The 14804-nt window shown below is 36.2% G+C and overlaps 1 protein-coding gene across 2 annotated transcripts in view; it reads right to left on the reverse strand.

Moving 5' to 3' along the window:
• The window catches only part of TMEM135 (transmembrane protein 135), a 341678-nt gene that overhangs the window by 288977 nt on the left and 37897 nt on the right, over positions 1 to 14804 (reverse strand). For both annotated transcript variants that reach the window (XM_043579982.1, XM_043579981.1), the window contains exon 4: positions 3434 to 3467. In XM_043579982.1, the coding sequence (XP_043435917.1) occupies positions 3434 to 3467 (34 nt within the window). The remainder of the gene's footprint in view (positions 1 to 3433; positions 3468 to 14804) is intronic.

The following is a 14804-nucleotide window of genomic DNA, read 5'->3' on the forward strand; positions in this document are numbered from 1 at the left end:
GATCATGACGTGAGCCAAAATCAAGAGTTAGACACGACTGAGGCACCTAGGTGACCCAACCTTGTTTAATGGCTACAGTTTCACTCACAGTGTCTAACATGGTAGATACTGAATGTTTCTTATCTTTTTCTTTTTTTGTAAACGTTGACCCCAACTTAGCAATCCTTGGAAAGGGAAGGATTTTGTCTTATGGTCACCAATGACATGTTTCTAAGATGAAGCTGCCTCCAAGTCCCCTCCTTTCCTCAAGGTTCAAGTTCCATGTAATTCATGAAACTTTGTGATTGCCCTAGCCCAAAGCTAACTTCCTTTTCTAAAGTTCTAAGGACTTTATTATCTTATCACATATTTGACATGAATGCACTATCTTGACCTATCAATCACCTAGGTATTGATCCAGGTATACCTTGTACCCTCAACTAAATCAATTTCAAGGACAGAATGATAGGTTATATTTGTGTCCCAATACCTAGCAAAGTACCGTGCATGCAATAAATATTTACTAATAAAAATAAAGACAAGACAATAAATAAAGACAATATGAAGACAAATCTACATATTCTTCTATCTTGTACTCATTCAAAGGCATGTCAATGCCTTTGAAATTTTCTGATCAAAGTAACCAAGGAATGGGTAACTATCACAACCAAAACTAACAAGATGATATTATTATTAGCCAAATAGTTATTATTTCATTGTCTCCCAACATTTTGAGGGGGGCTATGTATATGTGTTTATGTATAAAACCAACCCACTGTAATGAAGATATAACAAGAAGTGAAAAGGTAGGAGTACACCCTCCAAAAAAAGATTACTTAATATCGTGAGCAATAAAAACTAGATAGCACAGAAACAAAAGATGTCACAAAACATATGTCCCTGATTGTTTAAAAAGGATATATAATATGTACCCACTCAGGAGTGCAGCTGACATTTGAGATGGGATGTTCTTCATAATGCAGAACTGTCCCTTTACTGCAGGGTGTTTAGCATCCCTGGCTTCTTCATTAAATGCTTGCAACATCCCCCAGTCACTGCAACAACCATAACACCATCCACATTTCCAAATGTATTGGAAATCTATGCATCTATATTTGTGTACTTATGTATGTACATTAGAGAAGGAAGGGAATAAAAAATAAATACTAAAATTACTACATGGTAAAATTACAGATGATTTTTTACTTTCTTTTTATGCTTTTTGATACTTTCCAAATCAGAAATACATACCTAAATACAGTAAATAATTTTAAAATAAAACCTCCTAACATTTAGAAATATTGCTCTTGATATTATACGCCAACAATTTCAACTTAGTCTAGGAAGCAACAATCAAATTACAGAACAAAGTTACTTCTTAAGGATAAATTCGGTCTCTGAAAATATTTAAATCTTTACCTATTCTGCACCAGCCACTCTCTTATTACAGAAATAGTTGTATAGTAACTGTATAAACAAAAGGCTCTATTTACATAAAGAGAAGAATTAAACTTATTATCATTAGTACCAAGAATATATTATATACAAATTTACTTTCCCTTAAACATAGTCAAAATTGTGGCATTAAAAAAAAAATTGAGGTATAAAAAAGGGCTTTGGTCTGATTAAAATTTTGTGGTTAATGATAAAAAAATGTCCTTAATAAAGGATCAAAATTAACTTTTGATCCTTGTCGAAAGGAAAATTTCTTTAAATATCAATATAAATATCATAATTTTGATACTACTTTGGTTTTGGAAGATATTACTACTGAGGAAACTGAGTAGAATGAATACGAGATCTCTCCACCATTTCTTACAGCTGCATATGAATCTCTGTATGATTCATTCAAATAAAAGGCTTATTCCCCAAAACTACAGTATTTAAAGACCAATCTCTAGCACTGATTATATCAACCAAAATCAAAGATCATCTCTCCAGAAATTAACAATCTAAATGAGGCAATACACACACACACACACACACACACACACACACACACACACACACACACCACACCACACCAAAAAAAAAGTTTGTAAAATTTTACTTAGAATTTAAAGACAAGTATATAAATACAGCTAGTATTTGGAGTGCCTGGATGGCTCAGTCGCTTAAGTGTCCGACTTCGGCTCAGATCATGATCTCACCATCAGTGAGTTCGAGCCCCACATCGGGCTCTGTGCTGACAGCTCGGAGCCTGGAGCCTGCTTCAGATTCTGTGTCTCCCTCTCGCTCTGCCCCTCCCCTGCTTGTGTTCTGTCTGTCTCTATCTCTCTCTCTCAAAAATAAATAAACATTACAAAAAATTAAATACAGATAGCATTTGGGTATTAAAGTATACACACCATGTGGTAGTATAGAAAAGTATGTGCATGTTTAAAGAAAAAAAACACATTAAAATTCAAACCCACCCTAGTATGCAGGGAAAGTATTTTTAAGTTTTTTTAAAAAATAAGAAAGAAGAGCAGCACCCAGAATAATTTGGTGCTACTATTATGGTTCTCATAGCATACTATAATTTATGTTCTAGTCCTTTTCAAACATTGTTATTTTTACTGTGACTCCTTCACTAGACAGCAAACTCCATTAAGTGTAAAGACTATCTCCATCCTGTCTACCAGCATATAGCACAGTAAGTGACATATGCTAAGTACAGAGCAAAAATTAAGTATTACTAATTCATAATAAAAAATTTATAGCTGAAAAGAATTGATAAATATAACTCTGAATTATATTCCCTCATTAGAGAATTCAACAACCTATCTTCAGATAAATAAATAATTTTTTAGTTGAAGTTTTCAATGTTGACTACCAATTCTATTAAACAACTTTAGAAGATTTCAATATAAATACATTCTAAATCATGAACTTGGCAATGAAAATTATATAATCTTGACTGTATATTTACCATAAAGAATAACAGACTAAACAACATTAATTTCATTCCTGTAGACTTACAGATTAAGAAGCCTAGCTAATTATGTTATTAAATATACTCAGACTTTAGAGATAGAACCAATGCTGTCCTGACATCCAAGAATAATGACATCACAAAAGCTCATTTTTAAATCATTTTTCTATAAGAAATGGCAACAGAAGCAGAGTATGAAATTAAATCAAAGATACAGAGAAAGAGATACACAGAAATATATATCCTATCAAAGATGAAGATCTAAGCTTAAAGAAAAAAAACAGCCATGAAGGACACAGGGCAGTGAATCACTTTCCTCCTGAAATAAATGAAATTAAGTCATGTATGACAGGAATAAACTGGGTGGCATCAAGTCTTTTTTAAACATTTAAGACTATGCTTTAAAACTGAGACAGAAAATATTCTGAAATGTAAGTAGCTTTCCTTCCCAATTTTTAAATGTAACTTGATTTTAAAAAGAGAAATGAAAAAGCACAATGAAACTTTAAAAGCAACAACAAAAAGAAAAGAATTACTTACCAAATTGGCCATATAAATAGTGAGCAGCCCTCTCCTGCAAATGATTTTAAAAAGATATAAAGTGAGATGAAGTATCAAATTAACTTAATAATCATGTTATCATTTTTTTTAGAAATCAAAACGATGATCAGGAGTTGAGAAAAAGGTAGATTATACTGAACTAAGTTTTCTGTACCCTAACAATTGGATCTAAATAGATTCTACAAGTCATTCTGTTCAGTGGTCATTAAACATTCTATTTAGTGGTCATTAATTAAAATTATTTAAAATTACTATTGCCTTGTAATTAAAAAGATTTACCATAGGGATCATTTCACAATACATACCAATATTGAACGATTACATGGTACATTTGAAAATAATATAATGTTAAGTGTCAATTATACCTCTAACTTAAAAAAATTACTATTTCCTTATATTAATAGAAAGTATAATTTGCTATTAGCCTATGTTTACTCTAGAGTTCTAAATTTAATAAAGAACCTTAAAGAATTCATCTTGCCAAGATGTCAAGGCCAAAACAATGCACATCGATTGCACAAAAATCAGGTCTTCTATCTGTTTCATACACAATGCAATTGTTCATTAAATGTTCTTACAAATCATACTAAATCACTTTGGTTTTAACTTCATTGTTAAGTGAGAAGTTAGGCACTAAGTGAACTTTCTAATGCCAAAGGACAAACAAAAAATTTCTATAAACTTTAACTTTCCAGAAATATTGCACATTTATCAAACTTGTTTAATGAGAATTAAGGTAGAAACTCAAAGATAGGGATAACGTTCCACCCTTAATCACTTCATTTAACTTATACTGCATGTAAGACCATGAATGAAGTAGATCCTATTCTTTAGGAAAGAAGTCTTTAACTAAACTAGCCCTGCAGGAGATCCTATGGGGGACTCTGTAAGTGGAAAGCAGCAGAGACTACAAAGGACCAGAGACAACACCACAACTACTAAACCTACAGATAACACAATGACACAAAATCCCTATCTTTCAATAATCACTCTGAATGTAAATGGACTAAATGCCCCAATCAAAAGACACAGGGTATCAGAAGGGATTAAAAAAAAAATCTATCTATATGCTGCCAATAAGATACTCATTTTAGACCTGAGGACACCAGCAGATTGAAAGTGAGGGAATGGAGAACCATCTATTATGCTACTGGATGTCAAAAGAAAGCTGGAATAGCCATACTTATATCAGACAAACTAGATTTTAAAACAGAGACTAACAAGAGATGAAGAAGAGCATTATAAAATAATGAAGGGGTCTATCAATCAAGAAGAGCTAACAATTGTAAATGTTTATGCCCCAATATGAGAGCTCCCAAACATATAAATCAATTAATACAGATATATTCAGAACTTTTCATCCAAAAGCAGTAGAATACACATTCTTCAAGTGCACATGGAACATTCTCCAAAACAGATCACACACTGGGTCACAAAACAGCCCTCAACAAATATTTGAGATCATACCATGCATATTTTCAAATCACAACACAATGAAACTTGAAATCAACCACAAGAAAAAATTTGGAAAATCCTCAAATAACATGGAGGTTAAAAAACATCCTACTAGGGACGCCCCAGGTGGCTCAGTTGGTTAAGCATCTGACTTTGGCTCAGGTCACAATCTCATGGTTCATGTGTTCAAGCCCCACACCAGGCTCCTCACTGGCAATGCAGAGCCTGCTTGGGATTCTCTCTCTCTCTTCCTCTCTCTCTCTCTGCCCCTCCCCAACTCTCTCTCTCTCTCTCTCAATATAAATAAACTTAAAAAAAAAATCCTACTGGGGCACCTGAGTGGCTCAGTCGGTTAAGCAGCCGACTTCAGTTCAGGTCATGATCTCAGAGTTCGTGGGTTCAAGGCCTGCATCGGTCTTTGTGCTGACAGCTCAGAGCCTGGAGCCTGCTTCAGATTCTGTCTCCCCCTCTCTCTCTGCCCCTCCCCTCCTCATGCTCTGTCTTTGTCTCTCAAAAATAACTAAACATTAAAAAAATATATTTTTTTATATCCTACTAAATAATGAATGGGTCAACCAGGAAATTAAAGGACAAATTAAAAAATATATGGAAGCATAAGGAGAATGAAAACACAATAGTCCAAAATGCAGCAAACGCAGTCCTAAGAGGAAAAAACATAGCAATCCAGGCCTATCTCAAGAAGCAAGAAAGGTCTCAAATACAGAACCTAACCTCACACCTAAAGGAACTAGAAAGAAGCAAAGAAAGCCCAAAGCCAGCAGAAGAAGAAATAATAAAGATTAGGACAGAAATAAGCAACATACAAAAAAAAAAAAAAAAAAAAAAGGTAGAACAGATAAATCAATCTAAGAGCTGGTTTTTTGAAAGAATGAACAAAATTGATAACTCCCTAGCCAGACTTCTCAAAAAGAGCGAGGACCCAAATAGATAAAATCACGAATGAAAGACGAGAGACCACAACCAACACCACAGAAATAGAAACAATTATTAGAGAATACTATAAAAAAGTATATGCCAACAAACTGGACAATCTGGAAGAAATCCACATGCTACAAAAACTCAAAAGGGAAAAAATAGAAAATTTGAACAGACCCATAACCAGCAAAGAAATAGAATCAGTTATCAAAAATCTCCCCAAAAAATAAGAATCCTGGGCCAGATGGCGTTCCAGGGGAAGTCTACCAGACATTTAAAGCAGAATTAATACCTATTCTTCTCAAGCTGTTCCAAAAAACAGAAATGGAAGGAATGCTTCCAGACTCATTCTATGAAGCCAGCATCACCTTGATTCCCAAACCAGACAGAGACCCCACTAAAAAGGAGAACTACAGGCCAATATTCCTGATGAGCATAGACGCAAAAATTCTCAACAAGATACTAGCAAATAGAATTCAACAGAATTATTCACCATGATCAAGTGGGATTCATTCCTGAGCTGTAGGGCTGGTTCAATATTCACAAATCAATCAACATGATACATCACATTAATAGAAGAAAGGATAAGAAGGGGTGCCTGGGTGGCGCAGTCGGTTAAGCGTCCGACTTCAGCCAGGTCACCATCTCGCGGTCCATGAGTTCGAGCCCCACGTCGGGCTCTGGGCTGATGGCTCAGAGCCTGGAGCCTGTTTCCGATTCTGTGTCTCCCTCTCTCTCTGCCCCTCCCCCGTTCATGCTCTGTCTCTCTCTGTCCCAAAAATAAATAAACGTTGAAAAAAAAATTTAAAAAAAAAAAAAGAAGAAAGGATAAGAACCATATGATCCTGTCAATAGATGTAGAAAAAGCATTTGACAAAATACAGCATCCTTTCTTTAAGTTTTTTTTTAACATTTCTATTTATTTTTGAGAGACAAAGACAGAGCACAAGCGGGGGAGGAGCAGAGAGAAAGGGAGACACAGAATCCGAAGCAGGCTCCAGGCTCCGAGCTGTCAACACAGAGCCTGACCCAAGGCTCGAACCCACGAACTGTGAGATCATGACCTGAGCTGAAGTCAGACGTTCAACCGACTGAGCCACCCAGGCAGCCCAACAGCATGCTTTCTTAATAAAAACCCTCAAGAAAGTCAGGATACGGGATGCCTGGATCGCTCAGTCAGTTAAGCGTCCAACTTCAGCTCAGGTCATGATCTCATGGTCTGTGGGTTCGAGCCTCGCATCGGACTTAGTGCTGTCAGCTCAGAGCCTGGAGCCTGCTTCCAATTCTGTGTCTTCCTCTCTCTCTGCCCCTTCGCTGCTTGTACTCTGTCTCTCCCTCTCAAAAATAAATAGATATTTAAAAATTAAAAAAAAAATAAAGGGGCGCCTGGGTGGCTCAGTCGGTTAAGCGTCCGACTTTGGCTCAGGTCATGATCTCGCAGTCCGTGAGTTCGAGTCCCGCGTTGGGCTCTGTGTTGACAGCTCAGAGCCTGGAGCCTGTTTCAGATTCTGTGTCTCCCTCTCTCTGACCCTCCCCCATTCATGTTCTGTCTCTCTCGGTCTCAAAAATAAATAAAGGTTAAAAAAAACTAAAAAAAAAAAAAAAAAAAAGAAAGTCAAGATAGAAGGAACATACCTTCACATCAATAAAAGCCATACACGAAAGACCCATAGCTAATATCATCCTCAATGGGAAAAAACTGAGAGCTTTCCCACTGAGATCAGGAACACAACAGGGATGTCACTCTCACCATTGTTGTTTAACATAGTGTTAGAAGTCCTAGCCTCAGCAATCAGACTACAAAATGAAATCAAAGGCATCCAAACTGGCAAAGAAAAAGTCAAACTTTCACTCTTCACAGATGACATGATACTCTACATGGAAAACCCGAAACACTCCACCAAAAAACTGATAGAACTGATACATGAATACAACAAAGTCACAGGATATAAAATCTCTGCACAGAAATTGGTTGCATTTCTATACTCCAATAATGAAGCAACAGAAAGATATATCAAGAAATCGATCCCATTTACAATTGCACCAAGAACCATAAAATACCTAGGAATACATCTAACCAGGGGTAAAAGATGTGTACACTGAAAATTATAGAAAACTCATGAAAAAAACTAAAGAAGACACAAAGAAATGGAAAAATATTCCATGTTCATGGATTAGAAGAACAAATATTGTTAAAATGTTGATACTACCCATAACAATCTACACATTCAATGTAATCCCAATCAAAATAGCACCAGCCTTCTTCACAGAGTTAGAACAAACAATCCTAAAATCTCTATGGAACCACACAAGTCCCTGAATAGCTAAAGTAATGTTGAAAAAGAAAACCAAAGCTGGAGGCCTCATCATCCTGGACTTTAGCCTGCACTACAAAGCTGTAATCATCAAGAGAGTATGGTGTTGGCCTGAAAACAGACACACAGACCAATGGAATAGAATAGAGAACCCAGAAATGGAACTATTTATATATATGGCCAACTCATCTTGGACAAAGCAGGAAAGAGTATCCAATGGAAAAAAGACAGTCTTTTTAACAAATGGTGCCGGGAGAACTGGACAGCAAAATGCAGAAGAATGAAACTGAACCACTTTCTTTCACCATACACAAGAATAAACTCAAAATGGATAAAAGACCTAAATGTGAGACAGGAAACCATCAAAATCCTACAGGGGAGAACAGGCAGCAACCTCTTTGACCTCAGCCACAGCAACTTCTTACTTGACATATCTCCGAAAGCAAGGGAAATAAAAGCAAAAATGTACTGGATGTCATCAAGATAAAAAGCTTCTACACTGCAAAGGAAACAACTAACAAAACTAAAAAGCAACCAGTGGAATGGGAGAAGATATTTGCAAATGACATATCAGATAAAGGATTAGTATCCAAAATCTATAAAGAACTTACTAAACACAACCAAAAAACAAATAATCCAGTGAAGAAATGGGCAGAAGACATAAATAGACACTTTTCCAAAGAAGACATCCAGATGGTAAACAGACATATGGAAAGATACTCAACATTGCTCATCATCAGGAAAATACAAATCAAAACCACACTGAAATACCACCTCACACCAGTCAGAGTGGCTAAAATGAACAACTTAGGAGACAACAGATGCTGGCGAGGATGTGGAGAAACGGGAACCCTCTTGCACTGTTGGTGGGAATGCAAACTAGTGCAGTCACTATGGAAAACAGTGTGGAGGTTCCTCAAAAAATTAAAAACAGAATTACCCTACAACCCAGCAATAGCACTATTGGGAATTTATCCAAAGGACATAGGAGTGCTGACTTGTAGGAGCACTTGGTACCCCAATGTTTATAGCAGCACTATCAACAATAGCCAAATTATGGGAAGAGCCCAATGTCTATCAATTGATGAATGGATAAAGAAGATATGGTATATATATACAATGGAACACTACTTGACAATGAAAAAGTATGAAACCTTGTCATTTCCAACAACGTGGATGGAACTGGAGGGTATTATGCTAAGTGAAGTAAGTCAATCAGAGAAAGACAGATATCCTATGATTTTACTCATATGTGGAATTTGAGAAACTTAACAGAAGACCATAGGGGAAGGGAAGGAAAAAAAGTTACAGAGAGGAGGGCAAACCATAAGAGACTCTTTAAATACAGAGAACAAACTGAGGGTTGATGGGGGTGGGGATTGGGTGGGTGGAGGAGTTGGGTGATGGGTACTGAGGAGGGCACTTGTTGGGATGACCACTGGGTGTTGTATGTAAGTGATGAATCACAAGAATCTACTCCTGAAGCCAAGACCATGCTATATGTTAGCTAACTTGACATACATACATACATACATACATACATACATACATACGGAAAGAAGTCTTTAATGTTTTAAGAGTTTAAGGAGAGAGTTAAAATAAACTTTGGAAATTATAAAAATCTATTTGAGTTTCAATTATTAGCATTTTTCATACTGAAAAGAAAAAAACCTTTATAAATAAAACAAGTACCAATATCAAATGATTTTCACTTAAATTTCATGTCAGGTCTTAATATTAACGTGTCAATGAAATCTTGAAGTCCAACCCAGTCATATACAATCTTGATTGTTCATTATTTAAAATGGCTTAAGGGGCGTCTGGGTGGCTCATTCGGTTAAGCGTCTGACTTCGGCTCAGGTCATGATCTCGCTGTTCATGAGTCTGGGCCCCGTGTTGGGCTCTGTGCTCACAGCTCAGAGCCTGGAGCCTGCTTCAGATTCTGTGTCACCCTCTCTCTCTCTGCCCCCTCCCCTGCTTGTACTCTGTCTCTCTCAAAAATAAATAAACATTAAAAATAATTAATAAAATAAATAAAAAATAAAATGGCTTAAGAAGATTTCTATTATCACTAAAGCCACATGGAGGCAGTATGGTTTCACTTAACAACTGAAGTTTGAAAATCAGAATTTTATTTAACTTTAATTCTCTGGTATTCTGTAATTTAATTTTGTCATTAAAATGAGGGAACAAGAGGTGCCGGAGTGGCTCAGTAGGTTGAAAGTCTGACTTTGGCTCAGGTCATGATCTCGTGGTCAGTCCATGAGTTCAAGCCTCACATCGGGTTCTATGCTGACAGGTCAGAACCTGCTTGGGATTGTGTTTCCCCTCTCTTTCTGCCCCTTCCCTGCTCGCACTGTCTCTCTCTCTGTCTCTCAAAATAAATATTAAAAAAAAAAGGTTTTTTTAATGAGGGAACAAGACTAGTTACCTAACTTTAAACATAAAAATTATTTAACAAAAACATACATTTATCACCGATATAAACATAATGTTGGGTCTACTCGGGTTGAAAGGGGAAGGAGGTCTAGGCAAACCCACTGAACCAAACCCCACAGGCAATGACCCTGTTCAGCAGGTCCTAACACACCTCAGCAAAAACAACAGAATTCTACTGCTCCTCTAAAAAAGAATTTGAAAATCACTGCAAAGATGATCTAGAAGCTTCCTGGTAGCTTTCTTGTCTATGATTTCTACAAATGAATTGAAATTGTTCTTACTAATCTTTACCAATCTTATCAACTCCTACCAAATTCTAAATCAAAGATGTTCTTATTTTAAGTAAATTACATAAAGAAAAATTAGGGTAACATCAACATCTAAGAGTCACACATACACAGAAAAGTTAAAACCTTTTCAAGTGATACCTATCTTCCCAAAGCCAATTACATATAAAGAAAAAAACATTATACTTAATTACAAAACCAAAATAAAAGTATATCTCTGCAATTTCAGTAGTAGTACCCAATCATACATTTCCTTATGAAGTGAACTACCGTATTTGTTCCACTAATCTAATTCCATCTCTAAAATTCAACAAATTATCTACCTGATAATATAACCGTTTATCTTTAACTAGCAGGCAAAGATTATCTTGTTTACCTTCACATTTTCACATACCCGCAAAAGTACCTGGCATATCTAATAGGCACTAAACAAATGGTTATGGAATTTCTAGACAAAGTGTTACTAAGAACCCAGCCTACTAGGAATATAGTAGAGACATAAAATATATTATAGAAACATAATCACAAAAGATATCCACTAGACAAGAGAAAAAAATAGTGATATCAATTTATTAGCAAGCAAAGATGTGATCAAGTAATTTACATTTGCATAAAATTTAATAATCTGCAAGGTATAATAAATATTTCAAAGCAAATTTTATCCTCTTAGGAGTCTTACAAAGTGTCATATAGATACTATTATCCTTTCTCTGTCAGAAAATTTATGTGGTTTACTTAAAAATATAAAAGTAGCACAAAGATAAGTAGGAATTAGAAGTCAGCTTCGTGTTCTTTCCAAAGCACTGCTTCTATGGTAGAAAATCTGTCCATTACTAACTTACCTTTAAATTCTGTAACTCACTGACTTTAGAATGAATAAAACCCTGACACACTCTTACTACTGGGAAAAAGCAGAGGATGTATTGTTATTAGATGAAATCCTATTCTGGTCTTAGGTTTCAATTTATTGTTCCCAAACAATGAGAAAGAGCATCTCCCTCCCAGCTTTATCTGAATTCCAACCCAGAACTAACAGCCTCAAGAATGAAAAGACAGTATCTCTGAAGGGCATGATATGCTGTATTAAAAGCAGACTCTTTTTGATAGGTTTCCCAGATGTGGTGTCTTCAACCTCAGTTCCAGTGTCAATTTGGTAGGTGCAGAATATCACAATATTGATTTATTTTATCACTTCTCCAGGGATGCTGAGTATCACAAGAAACTGGTAAGTCTATGAAATGCCATTTTACTATTAAACATTTGACTACATCTAGCCAAGATCTGAAGACAAACAGGTCACTTCCTTTTACTTGAGTAAATTCTCTCTAGAAACCAAGTTACCTATTGAAATACTACTACAACAGGGGCACCTGGGTGGTTCAGTCAGTTGGTTAAGCATCTGACTTCAGGTTGGGTCATGAGCTCATGGTTTGTGAGTTCAAGCCCTGCATCGGGCTCTCTGCTGCCAGCACAGAGTCCACTTTGGATCTTCGGCCCCCAACTCTCTCTGTCCCTCCCCGCCACACACACACGCTCTTTCTCTCTCAAAAATAAAAAAATAAACATTTAAAAACAATAAAATAAAATCGTAATAATAAAATAATACTACAACAGTTATGGGGAAGGAAGAAGTGCCAATAAGAACAAAAGGTGACCTAGGCCTGAATAGGAAGAGCTAGGGCCTAGAAAAACAGTAACTTTTTAAATTTCCCAGGAGATTGTGACACTTCCATTCTTCTGTGAATCACTGGATTGACTGGAAGACAGGTGAAGCTCAGTGAACCACAAATAATTTTTTTTGATACAGGAAGGGGTGAATGTCTTCAACTTCTATGCAAAATTTAAGGAAGGGTGTGCACATCAAGGGGTACTGCCGAAAAAAGTGTTAAGAATCACTGTTTAAGAACTCTGTGTAATAAAAGTACCATTATTCCCGCAGGAAAACATTAAAATAATTAAACTTCCTTAACACCTCAGTAAATTAAAAGGTATCCTCACATTCTATTGAACTCCAAATTTTCTTATCTTTTAACAACATTATTGTGTCTAATTAGATGGACAATTGTCTTTTCTTTTTGTCTGGAAACCTTAATGTATATATTCTTTGACTAACCTTCCAAAACTTTTTAAAAAATTTTTTTTACATTTATTTTTTTTTTTTTTGAGAGACAGAGACAGAGAGAGAGAGAGAGTGAGAGAGAGAGAGCGTGCACATGCACACAAGTGGGGGGGTTGCGCAGAGAGAAGGCAGGGAGACACAGAATCCAAAGCAAGCTCCAGGCTCTAAGCTGTCAGCACAGAGACCAACCCAGGGCTCAAACCCACAAATCCAGAGATCATGACCTGAGCCCAAGTCGCTCAACCGACTGAGCAACCCAGGCACCCCTAACTTTCTGAAACTTTTGAATGACACTGTAACACATTTCATAACTATAGCTATTAGGGAGTACAGTAGGCATCGTATAACTTCCAGATTCTAAGTGTTTATATATATTCCTTCTCTCTCTCTCTCTCTCTCTCTCTCTCTCTCTCTCTCCCTATCTGTGTGTGTGTGTGTGTGTATGTGTGTGTGTGTGTGCGCGCGCGCACGCGCGCGTGCTACAAAAAACGGGAAATTATAGATGAGAGAAAAGCATAGTGAAAATTGCTAACAATTGTAATGACTACTACGAGATGCTATTTAATGATCTCAGAAAGTCTTTCAAGATACAACATATTTTCATCTATCACAATGTTTTAGAACAGTATAAAAGTACCGCCTTAAAGTACAGGAATGGAAAAATAAGAGCAAGAGTCTATGATCATATTCTTTTATATACAGCAGATAATACAAAGTAAACTTTTCAGAAGACTGCAAGGTAATTTAATTTTCTTCCTGTGAAGATAACATGACACTTAAAGATGAAGATGCCAAGAATTTATAAAGCAAATTCATGGTATTTTATTCACATATTATAGAGTTCATGCATTTTGGTCATATCTGCTTAGGAGTTTCATAACTCCAACAGTGTAATCTAACAATGCAACACATAAGTAGGTTTAGAATAAATATGCAATTTTCAATATTTTAATCCATGTCATGTTTGAGCACCCTGCAGTTTTAACTTATCTAAACTAATACTAAATATCAAAGCAAATTCCATAGCAGTTCTACAAAACAAAATCCATCAGAGCAACTTTCTGAACCACAAACAAAACACTTCCTAGAAACAGAAAGAGAAGACTAGTTCTTAACAGCCCACCTAGGGATAAACTAGATGTTACCAATGCTTCCTGCTGAGTTACTATGATCACAGTTCTTTGTGGCACAAATTTTTTGAGCAACCCTGGAAACAACTTCAAAGTTTTCTCAGAATCCCACAGTGACACGATTAAGATTTAAGTAAACTGCCCTCTTAGGAGGTTTCAGGAACTAGCTGGCAAAGCATGCTTAATTCTGTAAAGGGAAGCGGAAGACTGGGAAAGACGGATGGATGGATGGATGGATGGATGGATGGATGGATGGATGGGTTGGAGAGGGAGAGAAGAAAAGTAGGAAGGAAAGAAAGTCAAACCAATATAGATGAAGACATACTTATGAAGACAGACAGATCTTCACTTACATATCTGTATCTATGTATATCATCACACATATATGTATGTGTACAACCATAGTGTATGCTCTTACCTCATTAAATGCTTCTCGAAAAACCGATTACACAATTGAGTACAAAAATGTATAATCTCAGAGTAAAGACTTCACTATTAACTAAAGTTTTGGAGATTTAAAAACTAGGGCTACCACTATAATTTGACACTGCTAATCCTCCATATTGTTATCTTCCACTCTATTACTGACTTTATTAAAAATATGAACCGTACACTCATCTCAATGGACAACTGACTACTTAAACACTGTCGTTTACCACCTTCTAACCT

Source organism: Prionailurus bengalensis, chromosome D1 (assembly GCF_016509475.1).
Source record: "Prionailurus bengalensis isolate Pbe53 chromosome D1, Fcat_Pben_1.1_paternal_pri, whole genome shotgun sequence".
Lineage (NCBI taxonomy): Eukaryota > Metazoa > Chordata > Mammalia > Carnivora > Felidae > Prionailurus > Prionailurus bengalensis.